The sequence below is a fragment of the Equus quagga genome, chromosome 18, assembly GCF_021613505.1.
Source record: "Equus quagga isolate Etosha38 chromosome 18, UCLA_HA_Equagga_1.0, whole genome shotgun sequence".
Classification (NCBI taxonomy): domain Eukaryota; kingdom Metazoa; phylum Chordata; class Mammalia; order Perissodactyla; family Equidae; genus Equus; species Equus quagga.
In genome coordinates this window covers 45171664-45197517 of record NC_060284.1, presented here as the reverse complement: position 1 = coordinate 45197517, position 25854 = coordinate 45171664, and the positions used below count along the sequence as shown (strand labels likewise).

General features: G+C 40.0%; 1 protein-coding gene across 2 annotated transcripts in view; it reads left to right on the top strand.

Annotated features, from left to right (window-relative positions):
* Positions 1 to 380: 380 nt before the first annotated feature.
* Positions 381 to 25854, top strand: part of TRIM33 (tripartite motif containing 33) — a 116601-nt gene continuing 91127 nt past the window's right edge. For both annotated transcript variants that reach the window (XM_046645362.1, XM_046645361.1), the window contains exon 1: positions 381 to 1011. In XM_046645362.1, coding sequence (XP_046501318.1) covers positions 486 to 1011 — 526 coding nt within the window. In that variant the 5' untranslated portion in view covers positions 381 to 485. The remainder of the gene's footprint in view (positions 1012 to 25854) is intronic.

Sequence of the window (25854 nt, the reverse complement as noted above, 5' to 3'; positions counted from 1 at the left end):
AAGGTTTCCGCGGAGACGCGCCCGCCTCTGGGGACGGCGCCGTCCGGAGACGCTTGCTCGGCAGGAACCGGCGCCGGCTCCTATCCTTCCACACTTTCCCGCTTTTCTCCCCGCACCACCGCTGCCTCCGAGCTCGGAACCACCTCTGGCCTTAAAAGCTCACTGCGAGCTGAACTGCCTCGACGCGAACGCAACGCGTCGGCCCCGGAGGTCGGGAGGGGCGGCAAGGACGCCACCGCGCCCCCAGTTCCCGCCTCCCTCCGGGGGACGTCCGTGCGTGCGTGCGTGCGCGCGCCGCGCCCGCCCTGCTTCAACCGCGCGACGCGAGGGCGGGGGCGCCGCGTGCGCGCGCGCTCTCGTTCGTTTGCTCGGCTGCTCGCTCTCGGCGGCAGCTCTCGCTGCGGTTGCGGCTGGGGCTGGGGGCGGTGGCGGCGGCGCGGGCGGCGGGCGGCGCGGGGCGGTCCGGCGGGTTCAAAGAGGAAAACATGGCGGAAAACAAAGGCGGCGGCGAGGCTGAGAGCGGCGGCGGGGGCAGCGGCAGCGCGCCGGTAACTGCCGGGGCCGCCGGGCCCGCGGCGCAGGAGGCGGAGCCGCCTCTCGCCGCGGTGCTGGTGGAGGAGGAGGAGGAGGAAGGCGGCAGGGCCGGCGCGGAGAGCGGCGCGGCCGGGCCCGACGACGGGGGGGTGGCCGCGGCCTCCTCGGGCTCGGCCCCGGCTGCCTCAGCCCCTGCGGCCTCAGTGGGCCCTGGAGTTCCCGGGGGGGCGGTATCGACGCCGGCCCCAGCTGCAGCCTCGGCTCCCGCTCCAGGTCCTTCGGCGGGGCCGCCTCCTGGACCGCCAGCCTCTCTCCTGGACACCTGCGCCGTGTGTCAGCAGAGCTTGCAGAGCCGGCGTGAGGCGGAGCCCAAGCTGCTGCCCTGTCTTCACTCCTTTTGCCTGCGCTGTCTGCCCGAGCCGGAGCGCCAGCTCAGCGTGCCCATTCCGGGGGGCAGCAACGGCGACATCCAGCAAGGTGAGCGGGAGGCCCGGCCCCAGGTGGGCCGAGGAGGAGCTGGGGACGGAGGTGCTCGGGCCCGGGGCTGCCCGGACCGGCGCGATCCTGAGGGGTCTAAGGTGAAAGATACGGCCCCTGGGACAGTTTCCAGAGAAGCCGGACCGCCGGAGCTATGGGGAGGGTTAAGGGAAGGGTGCCGGCTGCGAGAGACTGGGGGAGGGGACACCGGCTGCGAGGGAGGTTTATGATGTGCGGAAACGGACGGAGAAGGCGTGGACTCCGGCCGAGGGCAGGTTCGGGAGCTGACGGACCGGGACTGTGAGAGAAGAGGGGGTCTGGAAACCGCTTGTGAGAAGCGTTTTGGGAGGGAAGGCCTGGAGCCGGGAGAGGTGTTGAGGAGGGAGTAGGTCAGGGATGAGGGCTGTGAGGATGACTTGCCCTAGAGGGAGAGGACTTCGTCTGTTCAAGCCTAGGGGAAAGAAGGACTAGGGATTAAATAGAGGACGATAAAGGGCACTGGAGAGTTTGGGGCTAAGACAAGGCGTCTGGTAGAAAGTAATTTTAAGATGACATTGGGAAGGAGGAACTCTGGAAACGAAAATAGCTGTGAGGGGCTTGCATGATTAGGGAAAAATCCCAAGGTCTGGGGGTGAAGGAGAAATGAACTTTGAAGGGAATTGGGAGTTAGGGAGAGCTGGGCATGAATTTCAGTTAATTGTACATTAATGAGCCCGTAGTGTTCCTGACACTTTGCTACAATTGGATAAAATACTCAATGAGGGGCTCATTCACAGTCTGATATCTGGGAGCAAATATATAACATAGAGCATTGGAGGTGGGTACTTGGTATAGTGATTGTGGCGCAGTCAGGAGGAGATTAGAGAAACTTCACTGAAGAGGAAACCGTTGAGCAGGTTTCTTGAAGGGTGAGTAGCTCACTGGGTTGGAGAGTATTCAGGGCACAGGACACCTTACACATACATCCCTTGAGCTAATGGATGTGGAAGAGGATTGGTGGAAATTAGGTTGGTTTGATGGGCTGAGTAGGTAAGGGGTCTGCAATCTCTTATCTGAAACCCTTGACCAGGTGTGTTTCAGACTTCAGAATAGTTGGAAATTTTTCTTTTTCCTGATAAGGTCTCTAATACTCCAGTGGGATCTGAGTTACCAGCTCATTGTCAAACACATTAACATTTCTGCAGTGAAACTTAGGAATGTCACACTAATGGGCTGGATAACAAATAGCCGCCTTTCAGGGTGGGTTTTGTTGCAAACATTAAAAAACTTTAAAGTTTCAAGGCTTTTGAATTTCGGAACTGCAAGTAAGGAATTGTGGACCTATAGTAAGGAGTTTGAGATTCATCCTGTACAAGAATGTATCTTGTGCAGTGTAGACTAAAGGGAGTCCCTGAAGGACTTTTATATCAAGAGGATAAAAGGATCACATTTGTGATCTAGAAAGATCACTTGGGGCATTTTGAAGGGTAAGGGAAGGCAAGGCTGGAGGCAGGACCAATTAGGAGAATCTTGGCAATAATTTAGGTGAGAAATTAGCATTTGGAATGGGTGGTAAAGGACTGATATCAGGTATTAAAGAAGGAAGCCTTTTGGTATGGGGACAGGTATGGATTTTGTGAGGTGTCTTTGAGTTTGGATCTCTACTTTATCACTTCCTATTTTTGACATGGACAGATTAGTTTTTCTTAGCCTCAGTTTTCTCATTTGTGAAACAAGGACAAAATTACTTACCTCATAGGGTTTACTGATAGAATGAAATGTGTAAAGTGACATACGTGATAGTTGTTAATGAAATGGAAGCTAGTTTATTATTAATAGTAACTAATTGTAAGTAGCCATGGGAATGGAGATGGGGGTGCCATTGAGATTGGTGTCAGGGAAACAAACATGTCTAGGCTGAGTTCCAGGTTTCTTGTTTGGTGGATGGCAGTGCTATTAATGCAAATAAAAGCATTCAGGCACAGAAGCAGGTGAGTGTGTGTGGTGGAGGGAGGGTAGAATGGTGTCAGTTTTGGATGTTTTGGGTTTGAAGTGTTATTGAGACATGCAGGTAAGACTGTTAAGAATAAGGATTTGATTGATGGGGAAAATACTAAGTGATAATGGGTGTATAGAGGGTGGATAATGGGTGTATAACTAACTGCTCATGGCCTCATGAGTATAGTAAGACATGTGGGATTCACTGTTCTTGTGGGAACCTGGATTAAGTGAGAGATTTAGAGGGAACACAAGATGAAAATTGTGTTTGATGTGGCTGAGGGACTGAGGTTATGAAACTGGCTCTCTGATATTTATGCAGGGGAGGGAATAATAGTCTGTAAATTCTGTCTTCATTTCTTCATCCTTTGTTTTTGAACTAGGAAAAGTAAGTAGATGGGACTAAATACTGGCAGTCTGAATGTAATATTGCTTTCTGACCAGTATCTAAAACAAATTAAGTCTGGAAGCCACCATGTTTTTAGGCAGGGAGTCTGGAAAATAATTTGTTAGTATTAACTACTGTATATATTCTTTACTTTGCTGTTTAAAAAAGCAAGCATGCTTTTCTGGAAGGAACACTGGATTTGGGGTCAGGGGGCATGGTTCTGCCACTTGTTTTCTGGTTCCTTCAGGTTCGTAATGTTTCTGTCCTTCAATTTCTTTCTCTCTAAAATGTAGGTAATAGTCCTTCACTTATACCTCAGTAAGTCAAATTAAATAATGAATGTGAAATGCTTTCATAAACTGTGAAATGCTTTGCAAATGCAACGTATTATTGAACAACCTGTGATTCCATGTCTGGTCTGGGGAACCATAGCTGGTAGTTTATCCACCATCCTAAGTGTTTCTGAAACAACGACAGGTACATTACTCTCCCTCCTAACTGGGCTGTTTTTCCTCTAACACACCAAAGTTATTCACACCTTTTAGCTGTTCCCTCTAGATTGATGGTTCTCCAAGTGTGGTTTTTGGACTAGCAGTATCAGCATCATCTGTGATCTTGTTAGGAATGCAAATTTTTGGGCCCCACTCCAGACCTGACCAGCAGTCTGTCTTAACAAGTCCTCCAGGTGATTTTGATGTACAGTAAGTTTGAGAACCACTGTTCTTAAGAGTTCCTCGCTTCAAATATTGGCTCCTCAGAAAGGCCTTCTGTGACCTCTCTTTTTAAAGGCTTTATTTTTTAGAGCAGTTTTAGGTTTATAGCAAAGTTAAAGAGGAAGACGTGGAGATTTTCCATATATTCCCTGCCCCTACAAATGCATAGTCTTCCCCATTATCAATATTCCCTACCAGAGTGGTATATTTGTTATAACTGATGGACTTGCATTGACACATCATAATCACTCAAAGTCTGTGGTTGACATTAGGGTTCACTCTTAGTGTTATACATTCTCTGGGTTTGGACAAATGTATAATGATATATCCATCATTATAAAATCATACGGAGTATTTTCACCACCATAAAAATCTTGGGGCTGCTACTCTTTTTAAAGTAGTCCTCCAGGGGCTGGCTGGTGGCATAGTGGTTAAGTTCAGTGTGCTGCTCTTTGGCAGCCTGGAGTTTGCAGGTTCACATCAGGCACAGACCTACACATCACTCATCAAGCCATGCTATGGCAGTGTCCCACATACAAAATAGAGGAACATTGGCATAGATGTTAGCTCGGGGCTATTCTTCCTCACCAAACAAACAAATAAATAAAGTAGTCCTTGAGGTCACTCTCTGACGTAACACTTTTTTTTTCCATAGGACAGCTAAAATCCAGAATGTTTACTTGTTTTTTTTTTTTTACTTATTTTTCTTGTTTCCCCCTAGAATGTTGTAGAGTGAATGTTCAATAAATAGCTTTTGAATGAATAAGAGTCACCTGGAGAACTTTTTAAATTCCATTTTGGGAGTTTGAGAGACCCTCTTTTGGGGATGACACTGGGAATCTGCTTTTTAAACTATTATCTCACATGATTCTGATTCTGGTACCTATCACCCTGAGAAGTAGGGATTTAAATATTTTGAGGAGAAAGACTGATTTACTGTTGGAGTATTTGGAAGATCAAAATAGATAAACTAGTTTATATTTGTTGAATCTCACTAGTGAGCTTTTTAAAGCACTTTTGTGAGTTTTAAAGTTCTGTTTCAAGTTGAGTGAGAACAGTTATCATTAGTGGGTGTGTGTAAATCTATAATGTATCAAAAATACAATTTGTATTGATGTATCTGAAGAAACTGTCAAACTCTTGAAGGAGTTGAGACTTTGTAGTAGGGCATATCTGAGACAGCATGGTGATGTGGATGAAGAACTGGATTGGGAGTAACTTGCACAGGGTTCTGCTATTAATAAGTTATGTCTCCTTGGGCAAGGCACCTCGACAGCTTTTCCAGGTGTGCTAGTGCCGAGTTCCTAGCCTGTAAAATTCTATGATTCTATTGTCTTTTACGCTAACTTTTTACAACTACATAAATTTCATATTCTTATCATTTGTGGGGAATGATGGAAGAATCAACATGGAAAAATGATTCTTGTCTTCAACTTACTGTGAAAAGTCTGAGATGGCAGCTGTCATGTGGTAAGTGAGAGGCGGTACCTCTGGGTGCAGTGTGAAGAGCACCTCCTCATAGTGGTTCTGTCTCTGCCATCACTGAGCATGGTGAGTCGCTCTGAGGAGTCTTCTGTTTGAGCCCTTGGAAGTTCTTGCCCCAGGAGTACATATACTGCATGGTAGTTTGCTAGTTCTGCATGTGGCTTATCTGTTTGGGGATTTTTTAGGCCCTACTTTCTCTAATGCCCTATTTGATATAAACAAGCTTGAGTTTTTTTTTTTTTTTTTTTTTTAAAGATTTTATTTTTTCCTTTTTCTCCCCAAAGCCCCCCGGTACGTAGTTGTATAGTCTTCGTTGTGGGTCCTTCTAGTTGTGGCATGTGGGACGCTGCCTCAGTGTGGCTTGATGAGCAGTGCCATGTCCGCGCCCAGGATTCGAACCAACGAAACACTGGGCCGCCTGCAGCGGAGCACGCGAACTTAACCACTGGGCCACGGGGCCAGCCCCTACAAGCTTGAGTTTTTGAATGATAATATAGTCGTCAGCAGCCGGTCGTTAAAGATGTATCAAAGAAAACACTTTTTAACAACTTGTAGCATTGTGGTTGGTTAAATGCACACAATTCAGGAGTCAGACTACCTGAATTCGTGTTTAAGCTCCACCCTTTACTACTTGAATGACTATGGATAAATTACTTAAGATCTATAAATTAAGGGTAATAACTATACCTACTTCATAGTGTTATTGTGTTTATTAAATGAGTTAATACATTGTAAAGTGCTTCATATAGTGCCTGGCATGTGGTATGCTCCCAATAAATTGTAGTACAGTCCTCCCTCAGTATCTGCGGGGGATTGGTTACAGGAACCCCCGTAGATACCAAAATCTGTGGATGCTGAAGTCCCTTCATATAAAATGGTGTAGTACAGTGAATACAGTCAGTTCTCTGTATCTGTGTGTGTTGCATCTACCGATACTGAGGGCTGACTGGACTATTTCTGTTGTCTTCCGGTTGTCCCCCATTGTTACTACCTCTATCTCACAGTCTCACAGTAAGCAGAAAGAAGAGGCAAGAAGGTAAATTGTTGGTGTTCTTCTAGGGTTTTCTGACATCTAATGATGTACAGCACACCTGACAAGGTGATTTGCATTCCAAACCTCTCCAGCTACCAAAAAATTATAATGTAAGAATTTGTAAACTGATGTTCTGAATCCTAAGTCTTTACAAGTTTTAGTATCTGTACATCAGATATTTTAGTTAGGAGAATCTAATTGCTTTTTGTTTCTTCATATGTATTCCTCTCAGCAGACCCTAAATAAGAATGCTTTAAAGTAGTGAATCTCAGAGAACCCTGGGGGGATCGTCCCTGAGACCCTTTCAGGCGTTGGCAAAATTAAAACTGTTTTCACAATAAGACTAATTCATTATTTGCCTATTCATTGTTCTGACATTTATATTAATGATGGAAAAGCAATGTTGTGTAAAACTGCTGGCACCTTAGCAGAAATAGTGCCTTCAAACCATGCTAAAAGTCATTGTATCTTTACCACCACACTTAGGGTAAAAACAAAAATAACACCAAAAAAACCCATGCTAGTTTCACTTTGTGTCCTTGATGAAGCTGTAAAAAATTTTGTTATTAAATCTTGCTCCTTGGAGCAGGCCTGGTGGCATAGTGGTTAAATTCATGCACTCTGCTTCAGCAGCCTGGGGTTCGTGGGTTCAGATCCTGGACGTGGACCCACACACTGCTTATCAAGCCATGCTGTGGTTGGCGTCCCACATATAAAATAGAGGAAGATGGGCCCTGATGTTAGCTCAGGGCCCATCTTCCTCAGCAAAAAGAGGAGGATTGGTAGAGGTTGTTAGGTCAGGGCTAATCTTCCTCACCAAAAAAAAAAAAAAAAAAAAACCCCAAAAACCTTGATCCTTCATATTCTGTGTGATGAAATGAGAAGTGTGCATAAAGTGCTTCTGCAGACTGAAGTGCAAGAAAAAAAATATTTGTGCAGTTGTTTGAATTCCAAGCTGAGTTAGCTGCCTTTTTTCATGGAAAATAATTTTTATGTGAAAGAATGATTAACGAACAGTGGTTTCCAGGCATAAGTATTTGGCAGCCATTTTCTCAAAAATGGATAAGTTGAACCTGTCACTTCAAGGAAAACAACTGACGTTGTATGTTGCCAGTGATAAAAACTGAGCTTTTAAATGAAAATTAGAATTTTGGAAAACTTGTTTCTGCCACCATGAGCTTGACAGCTTCTCAATATTTAAAGACTTTTCTGATGAGATTGGTAGTGATAGTAACACTTTTTTTTTTTTTGCTGAGGAATATTCACCCTGAGCTAACATCTGTTGCCAGTCTTCCTCTTTTTTTGCTTGAGGAATGTTCACCCTGAGCTGACGTCTGTGCCAGTCTCACTCTATTTTGTATGTGGGTCACTGCCACAGCATGTCTACTGATGAGGGGAGAAGGTCTGTGCCCGGGAGTGTGCTGAACTTAATCACTAGGCCACAGAGCTGGCCTCTAACATTTTTTTTTATGTTGTGCAATGAAATGTCAACATTTGGAAGATCTACATAGTGAATTAGTGTTTTCCAAATGACTGATGCATGATATTACAAAATCATGCATAGGCAAAACATTCAAAGTCAAAATAGACCAACAGATTTTTAAAAAAAATTTTTTTCCCTTTTTCTCCCAAAGTCCCCCAGTACATAATTGTGTATTTTTAGTTGTGGGTCCTTCTAGTTGTCGCATGTGAGATGCCACCTCAGCATGGCTTGGTGAGCAGTGCCGTGTCTGCACCCAGGATTCGAACTGGCGAAACCCCAGGCTGCTGAAGCAGAGCACATGAACTTAACCTCTCTGCCACAGGGCTGGCCCCAGACCAATAGATTTTAATGTAAAGGAGTAGTAAAAGTTCATCAACACAGTTTGACATTCCACAGTACAATTGATGTTTAGAAAATAGGTACACTTTTTACATTTTTGTATTATATCGAAGAAGAATATCCACACAGTTGTCTGAAATGGCTATTAATATACTCTTCCCTTTTGTTAAATACTTAGCTGTATGAGGGCAGGTTTTCTTCATCTTCTTCAGACAAAATAACCTGTCATAACAGATTAAATGCAAAAGCATATATTCAGCCATCTTCTATTAAACTAGACATTAAAGAGATTTTAAAAATGTAAAAATAGTGCCATTCTTTACTAAAACTTTTTGTTTTGGAAAATATAGTTATTTCTGATAAAAATGTTATTTAAACATGTGATGAGTTTATTTTTATTTTTTTGAGGAAGATTAGCCCTGAGCTAACATCTGCTGCCAATCCTCCTCCTTTTTTTTTTTTTCTGCTGAGGAAGACTGGCCCTGAGATAACATCTGTGCCCATCTTCCTCTGCTTCATATGTGGGACACCTGCCTCAGCATGGCTTGCTAAGCGGCACCATGTCTGCATCCGGGATCTGAACCAGCGAGCCCCAGGCTGCTTAAGGGGAATGTGCAAACTTAACTGCTGTGCCACCGGGCCGGCCCCATGATGAATTTATTTTTAAATGAATTAATAAAATATTTAATTCTAGTAAAACTAAACTGTTAACAATTATTTGTTATAATATTAATAAAATTTTTGAAATTCTCAGTTTTTATTTCTAATATAGTACATATTGATGGATAAAACCCATCTAAACAAAAGCTCTTTGAGGTCCTCAATAATTAGGAGTACAAGAGGGATTCTGAGACTAAAAAGTTTGAGACCTGCTCTCTTAAAGGGACAATAAGAAAATGATAATGTAGAGTCATTGAGAAGAATATCAGACCATGGAATAGTAGAAGATAGCAGATTCATACATTTAATAGTCTTTCCTTTTGGAGTTCCCATCACAGTTCTTAAAGAGCTTGCCCCCAGTAGGATGTAAAGATGAAAAACGTACTTAGTAATTGAAGTTAACCTTTTGTAAATAGCTCACTGTGAGTCTACTGATATCCCCCCCCCCCCCCAATTTATAACTGGTTGAGTTCTGTCACTTTGCTTTCCTGAGGTCAGGTTCGGAGGTTGGGCTCATGGTGTTAGATAGAAACATTAACCTGTGTCTCTTCTGTGGCCACAAGCTGTACCTCTGTCCCTAAGTCGGCTTCTAGAATGGACCTTGATCCCAGGGGGAAGTGGGGAAAAAAACCAAGAATGAATGAACATAAATGCATCATTTGTACAAGAATATTTGAAGCCTATGCCTCAATGATGGGTAAATTGCATGAATTTTGTGGTACTAATGAATACTTTTCAAATGCTTATTATATGTGATTTGTGTTGCTCCTTCTATGAATTACTTCTCCAGATGTCTTCTATTTTTCTTTAGCTTGCTTACATTTTTTTTGATTACATTCTTTGATTTATAAGAATTCTTTTTTTAAGATTTTATTCTTTTCGTTTTTCTTCCCCAAATCCCCCAGTACATGGTTGTGTATTTTTTTAGTTGTGGGTCCTTCTAGTTGTGACATATGGGATGCTGCCTCAGCATGGCCTGATGAGTGGTGCCATGTCCACACCCAGGATTCGAACTGGCAAAACCCTGGGCTGCTGAAGCAGAGCACATGAACTTAACCCCTCAGCCACAGGGCCGGCCCTATAAGAATTCTTGATAAGTTCTGTATACTGATTCTTTGTTGGTTATGTAAATTGAAGAATTCTTCTTCTTTTTTTTTTGTTTTTTTAAGATTTTATTTTTTTCCTTTTTCTCCCCAAAGCCCCCTGGTACATAGTTGTATATTCTTCATTGTGGGTCCTTCTAGTTGTGGCATGTGGGACGCTGCCTCAGCGTGGTGTGATGAGCAGTGCCATGTCCGCACCACGGATTCGAACCAATGAAACACTGGGCCGCCTGCAGCGGAGCGCGCAAACTTAACCACTTGGCCACAGGCCCAGCCCCTGAAGAATTATTCTGAGCCTACTGTGACTTTGTATGGTAGCCAGCCTCCAAGATGGCCCCAAGTGTTCCTCTCTCCTGGTATTCATACCCTCCTATAGTCTCTACCCACAGTGATTCAGGGCTAGTCTGGGTGACCAAGAGAATACAGCAGAATTAACATGACTTCTGAGGCTAGGTCATTAAAGGCATACAGCTTTCTCCTTACTCTTTGGATCCCTTGCTCTGGGCGAAAACAACTGCCACTCTAGCAGTCCTGTAAAAGAGACCCATGTGGAGAAGAGCTGAGGCCTTCTGCCAGCATTCAGCACCAACTTGCCAGCCATGTGAATGAGCCACTTTGAAGGTGGATTTTCCAGCATGGTCAGGCTTTCGATGACTGAAGTCCTGGCTGACATCAGACTGCAACCTCATTAGAGGCACAGAGCCAGAACTGCTTGCCAGGTTACTCCCAAATTCCTGACTCAAACTGTGAGAGATAATAAGTTGTTATTGTTGTTTTAAGCCATCAAGTTTTGGGGTAATTTGTTACAAAGCAATAGAAAACTAATACACTTGACTTTTTCTTTTACTCTTTAGGAAGCTGTCTTTTCATATATGAGAGGTTTTTTTTTTTAATCAGTTTCCCCACCCCATTTTATTTAATAAAATAGGGCTTTATGCTTATTATAAAGTTATAGTAAACTTTGTCATTTATTAAGATATTCTAATTCCCTTCAACATATACCTTGTTCATCTTCGAGATTATCTTGACTGATCTTGGATCTTTGCTCTTATACATTTTAGAATTGTGAAAGTTCATTTAAAAAAGTTGTCAGCATTTTTGTGTTGAATACATTTTGCTTTGAATATATAGATTAATTTGGGAGAAAATGCTATTTTTACAGTGACGTTTGCCTCTTCACAAACAATGTATACCTTTCCATTTGCTTAAATCTTGTGTTATTGAATATTATAGTTTTTTTTTCCTGGAAAAGTCTTGCACATCTTTTATGAGTTATTCCTATATGCTTTATGTTTGCTTTTACTATTAATGGTTTTCTTTAAATTATATTTAGCTCTTTGCTTGGTTTTTTTGTTTTTCATTTTACTTGTTTTTTTCCTCCCCAAAGCCAAAGTGCATAGTTGAATATCCTAGTTGTAAGTCTGTCTAGTTCTTCTATGTGAGCCACTGCCACAGCATGGTAACTGATGGATGGTGTGATTCTTTTGACCAGGAAACGAACCCAGGCCACTGAAGTGATGAGAGCCCCGAACTTTAACCACTAGGCTGTCAGGGCTGGCTGTCATTTTACTTTTTCTGTTTTAAATATCTAAAATACACTGATTTTATATTTATATTTGATAATTCTCTTATCCGAAGTTCTTGAGGTCTTTTGCTACTACTTGCTTCTGCCTACTCTTATTTTTGGGGGGCGGGGGGAGAAGATTAGCCCTGAGCTAATGTCTGCCACCAATCCTCCTCTTTTTGGTGAGGAAGATTGGCCCTGAGCTAACATCTGTGCCCATCCTCCTCTGCTTTATATGTGGGATGCCTGCCACAGCGTGGCTTGACAAGCAGTGTGTAGGTTCACACCTGGGATCTGAACCGGTGGACCTGAGACCGCCGAAGCGGAATGTGCAAACTTACCCACCTGGCCGGCCCCTACCTACTCTTGATCATAGTAGATGGTGTCTTCCAGTGTTTTAAAGTTTTGGATTGTGGTTTGTTTACCAGGGCTTTATCCATGAATCCTACCTAAGACCCGGTTTGCAGAACAAGCCTCCAAAGAGTATTTTGCTTTTGCTTTTTGTCAGGTGCCACCAACGCAGAATTGCTGAAGTTAATCTTTAGTTCAGTGTTTCTTAGAACTTGAAGATATTGATTTATTGTTTACTTTATGGACTGACTTGTATTTAGGAATTCTCAGGAGAAAATTTTTTTCCTCATTCTGAACCCAGGTAGTGACAGTTTTTATGCTATTGGTCAGATTTATTTTTAAAAAATTTTGCTATCGTTATTATTATTTGCTTGTGCACCCTTCTGACTGAGAATGTAATCCTTCAAGCCCACTTTACGAAGAGTCTTGCTTCTAATACTTTATGTAGGCCCTAGGCTCCCATGTCTTCCCTGCTTTTTGTTTACTTCCTTGTTTGTGTGTCCTAAGAGTTACTGAGTAAACTTGATGAGCCTTTGCATTTTTGAAGTTCTCTTTATTTTATTCTTCTGCTTAAATGGTATCTTGACTGGATAGGGAATTCTAGGTTAAAAATCATTTTTCCTCAGAACTTTGAAGGTATCTCTTCCAGTGTCTTAAAGAAATCAGTGTTGCTCATGCTAGTCTGATTTTGCTCCTTTGTGTACAACCCTGGTTGGTTTTGTTTTTTTATATACCTCTTCCTGCAACCCTTTAATATCTCTTTGTTCTTGTTCTGAAATATAGTGATGTGCCTGTATTGATTTTTCCCCCTTTCATTGTTTAAAAAACTTGTTTGTGCTTTGTCTGTTACATCTTGTAATCTTCATTTAGAGTAACAAAAATTTAGACTTAAAAGTTTTTTTTTTATGAGGTACCCCTTCCTTCATGCCCCACCACACACATTCTTTTTTGGAACTGTTACTGTTTGGATGTTGGCCCACCTGGGTTCATATTCTCTCTTGTCTTTTCTGTTTTCCTTCTCCTTGTTTTCTTATTTAATTGACAGTCTGAAAGATTTCCTTGCCTTTATTTTCTAATCTTTTTTTTGGATTGTTTTTATTTTAATCTCTTTTTGTCTCAGAGCCTTCCTAAACAGTTTTCTTGGTTCTCTTCCTACTTGAGTGAGGCAGTACAATTCTTATTGAGGGTTCTGTTCTTGTTAATTGTTGGACTTCACTTTAGATCAAGGGTTGGCAAACTAAGGCCCATGGGCCAAATCTAGCCTAGTGCCTGGTTTTATGTGACTTGTGAGCTAAGAATGATTTTTACTTTTTTTTTAACTGAGGAAGATTCACCCTGAGCTAACATCTGTTGCCAGTCTTCTTCTTTATGTTTGTGAGCCACCACTACAGCATGGCTACTGATGAGTGGTGTAGGTCTGCACCTGGGAACTGAACCTGGGCTGCCAAAGCAGAGTGCGCTGAACTTAACCACTAGGCTGCTAGGGCTGGCCCAATTTTTAAATTTTTAAATGGTTGGAAAAAAATCAAAGGAAGAATACTTCTTGACATTAAAATTATATAAAATTCACATTTGTTTTCATAAAGAAAATTTTCGGAACACAGCTATGCCCATTTGTTTATGTATTGTCTATGATTGCTTTCATACCACAATGGCAAAATGAGTAGTTGTGCCAAAGACTGTATGTGGTACTCATTGCTTCGCACTGCTTTTTGGTGCACTACAAATTGCAGTGATGCAGTTATAACTTGATAAGCTATGTATGGCTTTAGCATGACATTTACGAAAATATTTTAATTACCAGTGCATACCTGTCATTTCAAACAAGAAAATAAAAGTGGATTTCAAGTGTCACACTTTTAAATCACAGTGAAGTGTGGGTTATTTCATTTTGAATTAGATGGCAAAGTGTTTATTATGCACTTTTACTATAGTTCTGCTGAAAGAGGACAACATACGTGGACAGTACCAGACTAAGCACTGATCATGATATTCCCAACTCACAGGAAACCTACGGACAGAGGAATTAGAAAATTTAAAATGGAATATCTTATCCCAGCAGAATTTCTTAAAAATAAAAAAAAAGTGAAACCAAGGTAAGTTTCTAAGTGGTTCATTCATTAGCCAGGCAAGGAAAGCCCTTTATTGATGGCGAGTTAATTAAATCCTCCCAGTTAAGCAAAATGTTATCTCCCAAAAAGAATTCCAAATTCTTAGTAGTAGACCTGTATTGCAAAAAACTTTACTAAATTGTCTTTATTATTACTATATTTTGATTTTTGTGAATAAAAATTGTGGAAATCTGTTTTCATTTGTTATGTACCTACCTACATAATATCCTTGATATTGTGTCTTTGTCTGCAAAGCTGAAGATATTTACTGTGCCTTCTGATGTCCCACCTTGGGATTTGGTGGGAAGTATTGTGCATCAGTTACGAGTCAGGTTTCAAAGAGTGTAATTTGTACAGCTGGACCTGTTGTTCATGATGGATTTGGAAGAATGAGAATTTCCAGATTTCTTCTAACATCACAAATGACTGCCAGAATAAGAATTTTAGACCACTCTAGCCTGTCATCCCGTTTGTGTTTATTAATAGAATGCTAATATTCAAATTATGCAGCAGATTTCTTTTCCAGTCTGAGGAATGGCTAAAAAGTAATCCTCATATAATAAATACTTATGCAAAAAAAATTAGTGTTACTCAAAAGATCTCTCCCAGTTTTTCATTGGGAATAGAGCAGATAGGAGGGTAGGGTTTTCACAATCGTTTAACTGTGTTACTCTGTTTGTGAGCCTGAAGAGTTTGAAGACTTGAAAGTAATGATTAAGAGAGAACACTGCATTTCAGTTGTACTCTTGAAATATGAAATTTTGCCCTTGCAGGACATTTGGTTCTGTCCAAAATGTCCTTGGAAACATTTGGTCCACGCCAAGGGGTGCTTGATATTTGATCCTGTCCAAAATGTCTGTGGAGACATTTGGTCCTTGCCAGAAAGGTCCTTGAAATTTGGTCCTGTCCAAAATGTCCATGGAGACATTTGGTCCATGATTTGTTAAGTAGTACAAACATTTAACTTCGTTCGAATTTTATTTATGTTATTTTTAGTGTAATTTTTGATGAATTTTGGATTTCACATTTATTCTTAGTCTTCCTCATCATGAAGTTCAGGGTTACTCTTAAGTCATGAGCAATTGCTCTCAAATAAATATCAACTTGATTGTTATATCTGTTAACAATTTTGGTTATAGAAATTTGATTTTGTCAGGATTGTTGTGAAGTTGGTGGCTGTATTTGAGTGTGACTACTAAGAACCTGGCTGATAACTTGTTCATTGCTTTGCTGTTTGTCTTTTAACACTGCAGTAAATCTCCAAATTAAATCATCCAAACTAAAGGATGATGCGCTATCATCAGCTTTGAAATTTGCTATGCCAGCCTTCCCCTGTGGTGTTTATCCTGTGATCACCATTCAGTACTGATATATAAACATTCCAAGATTCAAGTGGAAATCTTGGAGCTTCTGGTCTTCTTCTACCTCTGTCATGCCTTCCATGGACATACACTCTCTCAACATAATTCATTATGTCATCTAAATTTTCTTCTACATTCTCCACAAGGTACTCAAAAATTTTATTTACATCTTCCAAAGGCACAAATTGAAGTCCAAACAATGTGGACGCACACTTCCAGGTGTTACTTTCCATTGTCATATACTTGCATGTTAGACCCTAAGAAGATGTTTTTTTGCCACAGTGATTGTAAAAAGTGAAACGAGCATCCCTTTAATTGTGCATTTGGTGGGAGGTGTCGAATCACATTCATATTTGCAGTCTTGAAATCTGTCATACACAATGGAGGGTTAATGTCAAGATTTCTTTCCCCTGCAAATGCAAGTACTTTCCTGTATATATATCTTACAGATATATAACTTTTTATTGTCAGTGCATAAAGCAGTGACATAGTATAACCCAGTGCTACACTGTGTACAGTAAATAACTGAGGGAATTGTGTTGGTGCTGTCTTGAAGGTGTCATCACTGAGTAATGTGATACTGGCAATTAAATATTGAATATTGTTGTAAGTTGTGTAAATAAGAATTCTTTCATCATCTTGAGCACTGGAATTGTGCATAAGAAATGATTGTCTGTGTCTGGTCACTCTCTACTCCTCTGCCATTTCAATTCCATGCAGTGAAGTTGGGTTTGAAGGTTGATGTCTGTTTTGAATTGTATTTACTTGCCTCTTGAATGAGTTTCTCTCTGGTCGAATTAACAGGACCTTATCATCATGAGTATAACAGAGAGTTCTTCGAAGTACCTGTGATTGTGTTGCATTTGGTTCTTCTTCTGTGTGTCGTTTTAACCTGTTCAGGGTTTTCCTTTTCCCCTTCAACATCAACATTGTGCTGATGTTTTTCTCTCCCATCTTGAATGATAGTAGTGTTATCCAAATCCTGATTAGTTGTACATTGGGTATTGCAGATTCTCCTCTCTTCACAGTGCTAGTACCTTTTACTCTTATCTCTGTTAAAGGAATGGAAATGGTAAGAAAAACCATTGTAATATAGCACTAACTTTTCCTTTTTTGAGTATACTATTTTTGCCATATTTCGCTGAGAATTTTCAAATGAAGATGTCATATTGACAAGCAACAGAAGAAGGCTTATTTATTTTTTTGTAGCTGTCTGACCACTGGTTGCTGGTTACTGGTAGGGGAAACCTTACTAATGTCTTTTAGATTCAGCACCCTTAATGATGTCTTTTAGGTTTGGCTGAGTTGGATCAGCCAGTAGGTAGGTACCAGCCAAGGGCGTGGTCCACACCAATTGACAGGTAAGTGTGGGAGTCCCACCCACTAACACTTCTCCAAATAGTGGCAGGCGCTTCTTATGGTCTACTGTGACCATACCTCTATAGGACATTGATTCAAGGGAAGCATCACCTATTAAGCCTGGGTGATGGGATAGTTTTATGGGATTTATTTAGATGCCTGGTATCACCCTCATGGTGGCTGTTACACCCGACCGCTATGTGGTAGGAGAGCCACATCTGTTTTGTGAGATGCTCTGTAAAGTGTTTGTGTTAATGCGTTCACTGCCCTTTTTACATAGTGGCTTGAGTAAGCTCCTCCTTTCAAACTCTACCCTTATTCAATGACCCAGCTGCATCTAACCCAAAGTCCAGTGACATATTAAGGCACCATCTATCATCAGATCCCTTCCTTAACTTGTCCTCTCTGCACTTCTGTAACTGTAGGACTTTTCCTCGATATGCATAGTTAATATAAATCCTACTCTTCTGCAAGATTTGAACCCCGACCCATCTACCTAACCCCGTGTGCCATTACCAGCTGGGCTACCGAGGCAGGAAGGGTTATTATTGAAAGTACAGCTACAACACAACTATTGGAACAATAAAACATGATAGTATTTTTTATGTGTTAATCCTGTAGACCACAAGTGTAAATAAGTGTTATGGGCTCTTGGAATCCAGGGATGTTTTCTATGTGTGGATGTTTTGGACAGTATCAGATATCAAGGACCATTTAGCAGGGACTAAATATGCTCATGGTCATTTTTGATAGGACCAAATATCAAGAGTCTTTTGGTGTAGACCAAATCTCTCTGTGGATGTTTTAGACAGGACCAAATTTCTGCTAATCAAATTCTGCTTCGTGTTCAACATCACCTTCGTGTGTTGTGAGGTATATAAAATGGATATATGAAATGAACCTTAAGCCATTGAATTTTACTGAAGAGATAAGACACATTATTAGAGAATAGCATGGCATTTTATATTAAATTAATAATCAAATGTTCATTGAAATATGGTCAGAAGTAGACAGTCATGGCCGAAATTCACTCTTTCTGCTCTTAACCTTGGTTTGGAGGTGTTGATCCCTCTTTTTCATGGCGTATTATTATATGATTGATTTTGGCTCTTATTCCTTTAGCTGTAATCCAGGCTGTTTTAACATTGATTCAGTTTTCTCTTTCTCTGTTTTCCAACCCCAGTTTATGTTGTATGGTTTCAAGGTAAGGTATCTTAATTAGTAACATCAGGAAAGAATTAGATGTGGACAAGTTTATTTGAATCTGACTAGACTTTGTGTTTCTTATCTGTAAAATAACATCAGCTTCAAGTTGAGACTTTTTCATGTTATCTTACTTGCTTATAAAAATCATCGCAGGTAATATTATCCTCAAATCTTTTTTCATTTTAAACAAACAAGGCCACTGAAGCAGAGAGGTAAAATTATGCTTAAGTCTGGCTTTCCCGTATTGAGATAATAGCACAGCCTCACATAGATGCCTTCAGAGGCTAGACAGGTAACTAGTGTAAGACATATGGGGTATCAAAGCTTGCCCAGCCTAAAAGCAGTAAAACTTAAATTAAAAAAATACTCCATCCTGGTCAAATAATACCAGATAGGCTGCCAGTTTTCTGCCTTGGTCCTAATTCAGAATCTGATTAGTCACTTTTGAGTTGGTTATAATTAGTTTGACTGATTGTGTAATTTTAAAAGCTTGAGTTTACTGAAAAACTTAGGTAAACTTTCCCCTTTAGAGTGTTTCAGTAAGCTATATTGTAATATTTTAATAAGAATTAAACATCATTAGCATGATCAGCATTGCTTTTACTATCTAGTTAGATAGACAAGAAACAAATGCAAGAGAGTTTTCAAATTACGAATTGTTTAGTCAAATTTGGTAAATAGAGTGAAATGCTTGAATAAATGGTGGTTAGCAGGTTCACAGTAGACTATTTAACCTATGACATGGGTGCTTTCAGAATTTTACTAATTCTGTTCTAAACCAAGTTATAATATGCTTCTGGAATTTACCTACCTGTTCTTCCCACCTCTAAAAACACTCAAGTTTTTACATGTTCAAAATGGTGTTAGATGAGTGGTTCTCAGTTGATGTGTCACAGTAGCATGTTGCAGTTGAGCTCTTCACAGATCTACTGCCAAATTTTGAACAGTGTGTCAAATTTATTTTTGTTACAATTGTGCATTTGATACCTGTGAGATCTACTGTTGAGTCCAGTGGGTCATTTAATGTGGCATAAAACATAATGCAACTTGATCAGGTTACTTATCCTTGCAGAATCTGGGGATAAAGTCAATCTGATGCAAAAGAAACTTGTATGAAAACTTTGCCTTTTCAGTAGAGTGCATGGTCAAGGTGGTGAACACATTTATTCATACAGAGTAGTTTTGTGATGGGAGGCTAAAATATAGGTATATTTTTATTGATAATGTGTAATTTTTAAAGTAAATGTTTATCAAAATACACATAAATAAAAGTGTAAAAACCCGAAGGATATAGTTGAATGAATATGCATAAAGTAAACACACTTGTAAATCCAGCAACCAGAATGAGAAACAGTATGTTACTAGCACCCTGTAAGCTGTCTTTCTGTCCCCTTCCAGTCACTACCTATGATCTTTGCTTCTACCATAGGTTCATTTTGCCTGTTTGTGAGCTTGATTTAAATGGAATTAAACAGGTGTGTACTACTTTGTGACTGGATACTTTTGCTTAACATTGTGAAATTATTTGTGTTGCTTGTGATTATAGTGTGTTCATTCTCTTCACAGCATTTGTTGTATGAGTATACTAAAGTTTATCCATTCAAATGTTGATGGACATTTGAGTTGTTTATACTTTTTTACCATTATGAATGTTAGATAAGCTTTATTCGGGCATTTATAGTGTTGTTGGAGTTATAATGCTATTGACTTGAATCACTGTTAACGAACCAAGAATATATATTGTGTGTTTGAACAGAAATACATAATAAACAAGGTTGTATATTGATTTGTTGATGAAAATGTTGTGACCAGAGGCTCGAAGGAACCTAACCCTATATTTTCCTTAGTGTATCCACTAATTCTTTTTTTTAAAGCAACTTTATAGAACATAACTATTGTGAATAATGAGACCTGACCTTATGCAAATGCAAATAAAATAATTTTTCTCTTTTATGTAAATGGCGACGTTTAATTTAGTCATTTAAAAATGTATCTTGGAGATACTATTTGTCTTTTGTTCTGAAATCTATTTGATCTGATAATAGAATCACTCTTTAAAAAATATATAAGAATTGAGATATGATTCATAAACCGTGTAACTCACACATTTGAAGTTTACAGTTTAGTGGTTTTTAATATATTCACAGAGTTGTGCAGCCATTCACCACGGTCAATTTTAGAACATTTTCATCACCCCAGAAAGAAACCTTGTACCCAGTAGTGGTCACTCACCACTTATCCTTGGTACCCTCTCCCAGACCTAGACAACTGCTGAACTATTTTCTGTCTCTGTAGATTTGCCTATTCTAGACATTTCATATAAATGAGATCATAGAATATGTGGTCTCTTTGTGACTGGCTTCTTTCATTTAGCACAAACTTTTCAAAGGTCATACTTGCTGTAGCATGTGTCAGTGCATCATTCTTTTTAGGCTTGAATAATATTCCACTTTATGGCTATACTACATTTTGTTTCTTCATCCAGTTGATGGACATTTGAGTTGTTTTTCCTTTTTTCTTTTTTGACTATTATGAATAGTGCTGTTATGAACATTTTTGGACAAGTTTTTGCATGAACATATGTTTTCATTTTTCTTGTATATATATTTAGGAGTGGACTTTCTGGGTTGTATAGTAACTATATTTAATCTTTTGAGGAACTGCCAAACTGTTTTCAAAGTGGCTATACCATTTTACATTCCCATCAGCAATGTGTATGAGGGTTCCAATTTTTCCATAATCTTGCTAACAGTTGTTATTGTGTCTTTTTTATTAGCGCCATCCTGATGAGTGTGAAGTAGTATCTCATTGTGGTTTTAATTTACGTTTTCCTGAGGGCTAGTGATGTTGAGCATCTTGTCATGTGTTTATTGTATTTGTGTATTTTCTTTAAAGAAGTGTCTGTTCAGACTTTTGCCCATTTTTTAATTGGGTTATTTGACGTTATTAAGTTGTCAGTTTTTTTGGTATATTTGAGATAGTAGATCGTTATATCTCATTTGCAGGTATTTTCTATTTGTAGGTTGTCTTTCTCTTTCTTGATGGTGTCATTTGCTGCACAAAAGTGTTTTTTTTCAACCCTTGTGATTCTTTTTAAAGCTTTTTTTATTGTGGAAAAATATATAGCAAAATTTGCCATTTTATCCATTATTTGTACAACTCATTGGCATTAATTACATTCCTAAGTCCAATTTCGATGAAGTTCAATTTATTTTTCCTTTTGTGCTCCTATGTTTGATACCATAGCTAAAAAAACATTGCCTAATCCAAGGTCATGAAGATGTACTCTTATGTTTTCTTTTAAGGGCTTTACAGTTTTAGCTCTTACATTTGGATCCACGATGCAGTTAAGTTAATTTTTGTATGTAGAATTAGTGTGTAAGGTGAGGATCCACCTTCGTTTTTTTGCATGTGGATATCCATTGTCCCAGCACCATTTATCAAAAAGACTATTCTTTCCCCATTGAATTGTCTTAGCATCCTAAGTGCTAAAATCAGTTGACCATAAAAGCGAGTTTTTATTACTGGACTCTCAATTCTGTTTCATTGATCTCTCTATCCTATTGCTTGTAGCAGATTTTTTTGCTTACTGTAGCTTTATAGTAAGTTTTGACATTGGTGCTAAGTCTCCCAAGCTTTTTTCTTTTGCGAGATTGCTTTAGCTATTCTAGGTCCCTTGACTTTCCGTATAAATTGTAGCATCAGCTTGTCAGTTTCTACAAAAAGGCCAGCCAGGATTTTCATAGTGACTGTGTTAAATTTGTCAGTTAATTTTGGGCAGTATTGCCATCTTAATAATGTTAAGTCTTCTGATCCATGAACATAGGCTGTCTTTACATTTATTTAGATCTTCTTTAATTTCTTTCAACAGTGTTTTATAGTTTTCAGAATATAGGTTTTACACTTAAAAATTATTTCTAAGTATTTTCTTTTGATGCTATTGTAAATGAAATTGTCTTAATTTTATTTTTTGGATTATTCATTACTTTATATTCATTATTCATTCATTGCATAAAAGTACAATTGAGTTTTGTACATTCGTCTTTCATCCTTCATCAGATTCTGGGGATTAGGCGGTAAATATCTTTGACGGGCTATTATTCTGCCTACTGTAATTAGTATAGCCACTCCAGCTTTCTTATGGTTGCTGGTTAATTGATATATCTTTTCCCACCCTTCTACTTTGAACTTATTTGTATATTTGGATCTAAATTGTTTCTTTTTAGAGGTTGTATAGCTGGGTCTTATTTTTGTTTTTTTAATCCAGCCTGACAATCTCCGTTTTTTGGTTGGATTGTTTAATCCATTCACATTTAATATTACTGTTGATACAGTTGTATTTATCTTTGCCATTTTGCTTTTCTTTCTCTATATGTCTCATATTTTTTGTTCTTTCATTTTTACCTTCTTTTGTCATACTGATCTTCCCTACTGCCAGGGCTGCCAGTTGTTGTTTGATTGTTTATTTGTTTAGTGACTTGACTGGATCATTTTAGTGAAGCCAAGTCTGTTTTTCACTGCAGTGTGAAACCTTTGATGTCTCTTGTCCGAGGCCCTAGCCTTGGGCATGTGTTGGTACCCTGGGGTATCATGGTTTTAGAAGGGCCCTTTTTGACTATTTCCTTGATCTCTGTTAAGCCCTCTGCCTCTGTTGGTATCATACTGAGCTGTTAGGTTCCAGTAACTACTCTACTGTTTTTTTACAGTGCCCTGGGATATAACTTTTCCCACAGTATGTTGTCATTAAATTCAGACCCATTTCCTAGGTAGTTGTTGAGGTTAATCTTTGAAGCTTTCTGTGACTGCAGAGGGGCTTCTTTTTAGGTTCGTTGGGTCTCATAAACTGGCTGGACGGTGGTTTACCTTATGTTTTCATGGAGCTACCAGCTTCCTCTTAATTGTTTGTCACCAAAATTTCCTTTTTTTTTTTGGCTTTGTTTTTGTGGAAGATTAGCCCTGAGCTAACTGCTGCCAATCCTCCTCTTTTTGCTGAGGAAGACTGGCCCTGAGCTAACATCCATGCCCATCTTCCTCTACTTTATATGTGAGACGCCTACCACAGCATGGCGTGCTAGGTGGTGCCATGTCTACACCCAGGATCCAAACCAGTGAACCCCGGGCCGCCAAAGCGGAACGTGCACACTTAACTGCTGCACCACCAGGCCGGCCCATCCTCTGTTTTTAAGAGTGCCCTTAGGTTTGATCTTTTGTGCACGCTGTTCCAAATAAAGTCAGTTTTCTTGGGAAGAGCTTCAGAACTCTTTGTTCTTAATAGCCTATAGCCTAACTCTCCCCCTGGGCAAATTCTCTGAGCCACTGCTCTGGAGCTGTAAGTGGGACCACTGGTCACTTCTTGGGGTGACATCCCTGCCGTATGATCAGGGTGCTGGATGGGATGCAGTAGTCTCTGGTGTTATTGGCTTGTCTCTCTTTAGGCATGGAGCCTCTGCCCTACAAGCACGTGAGCCGGTTTCCTCATTATTTTTGCCCTGTGCATGGGAAGAGCTGTGTGTGAGTTGGGGCTGCGTGGAGGCAAGGGAGCTCCTGACCTCTTGGTCACACTGCCTTGAATTTAGTAATCCAGATCTGTGTGAGATGAGGAATGCTGGTGCCCTGTCCCTCTTGGGGAAGGTATTATAGACTTTGACTTGGAGCTTGTGGGAGAGGTCTTTTTGGCCATACCTACCTAGAGTGTTGCTTGCATCATGAGTTGGTGGGGGAAGAAGGGGAGTGGGTTATGGCTTAAGTGCCACAGACTTCCTGTGTTTTTAGCAAGATTTAGTAGATTTTCTTTAAAGATTTTATTTTTTTTGTTTTTCTCCCCAAAGCCCCCCAGTACATAGTTGTATATTCTTTGCTGTGGGTCCTTCTAGTTGTGGCATGTGGGATGCTGCCTCAGCGTGGTTTGATGAGCAGTGCCATGTCCGCGCCCAGGATTTGAACCAACGAAACACTGGGCTGCCTGCAGCGGAGCGTGCGAACTTAACCACTCGGCCACGGGGCCAGCCCCGAATTGTTTGTATCTTGGCTATTGAGTTGTATGAGTCCTTTATGTATTTTTGATATTAATCAGATACATGATTTACAGATACTTTCTGCCATTCAGTAGATTGCCTTTTTATTTTGTTGATGGTTTCCTTTGCTGTGCAGAAGCTTTTTAGTTTGGTGTAGTCCCCACTTGTTTATTTTTGCTTTTGCCGCTTTTGCTTTTGGAATCAAATCCAAAAAATCATTGCCAATACTGATGTTAAGGAGCTTACCCCGTATGTTTTCTTCTAGGAGTTTTATGGCTTCAGGTCTTAAATTTGAGTCTTTAACCCATTTTGAGTTGAGTTTTGTGTATTGTGTAAGATAGGGGGTTCAGTTTCATTCTTTTGCATGTGGCTGTCCAGTTTTCCCAGCATCATTTATTGAAGTGAAGATGTTGAGGATTTCTTTAGGTCTTAACATTTTACAGTTTATAGGTGTGAAATTATAGAACCATGACTCATTTAACTCATATTTTCAACTCCTGTCTGTGCCAGGAAGCATTAGATGATTTCTGCTCTTAACAATAACATTTTTGGGGCCAGCCTGGTGGCATAGTGGCTGAGTTCGTGTGCTCCGCTTCGGCAGCCCGGGGTTCGAGGGTTCTGATCCTGGGCGTGGGCCTGCACACGACTCTTCAAGCCATGCTATGGCAGCATCCCACATACAAACTAGAGGAAGATTGCCACAGATATTAGCTCAGCGACAATCTTCTTCAAGCAAAAAGAGAAAGATTGGCAACAGATGTTAGCCCAGGACCAATCTTCCTCTTCAAAAAAAATATCTATGTTGGAGTTTGGGAGACTTAAATAAACACTTATTTTTGCAAATGAGAAAATTTACAGGTCAGAGAATGTTGTTGGTAAAGGTTATATAGCTAAGATGTTTTTCCGCAAATTCAACTTTTATTTATAATTATTTTGAAAAAGTAACACCGTGGACAGGTTAGAATTATAAACACTATAAAATGGCTATATAATGACAACTCATTTAAACCCACAAATCTCTAAAATATGAAATGTTATCTAGATAATTTTTCCTTTTAAAGATTGACACCTGAGCTAACAACTGTTGCCAATCTTCTTTTTTTTTTTTCTTTTTCTCCCCGAATCCCCCCAGTACATAGTTGTATATTTTAGTTATGGGCCCTTCTATTTGTGGCTTGTGGGACGCTGCATCAACATGGCCTGATGAGCAGTGTCATGTCTGCGCCTAGGATCCGAACTGGCAAAACCGTGGGCTGCCAAAACGGGGTGCTTGAACTTAACCACTCGACCACGGGGTCAGCCCTTATCTATATAATTTTTGTCAGAATATTTAAAACAACATATTGACTAGGAAACTATGAAGAGTATGAAATCTTTTCACGTAGGTCATTACTTCAGAGTAAGATCTTATATTATCCTTATGTAATCTCACTTAAGTACAATTTTGTTTAACACAACTGTGTCTTTAACATCTTTTCTTGAATGGCACAGATGCATCTCAAATTCACCACATCTTAAATTGAACTCATCTCAACGGTTTCCAAACCTACTCTGGTAAGCCCTATCTAATTGAGTAATCATTCTAGTTTCCTAAGCCAGAAACTTGGGAATGATCCTGGGTCTCCTATTAATATACTTCTACTTTCCAGTTTGTAATTTCCTGGTGATATTTTGTCTGTGGTGTCTTTGTCGTCTT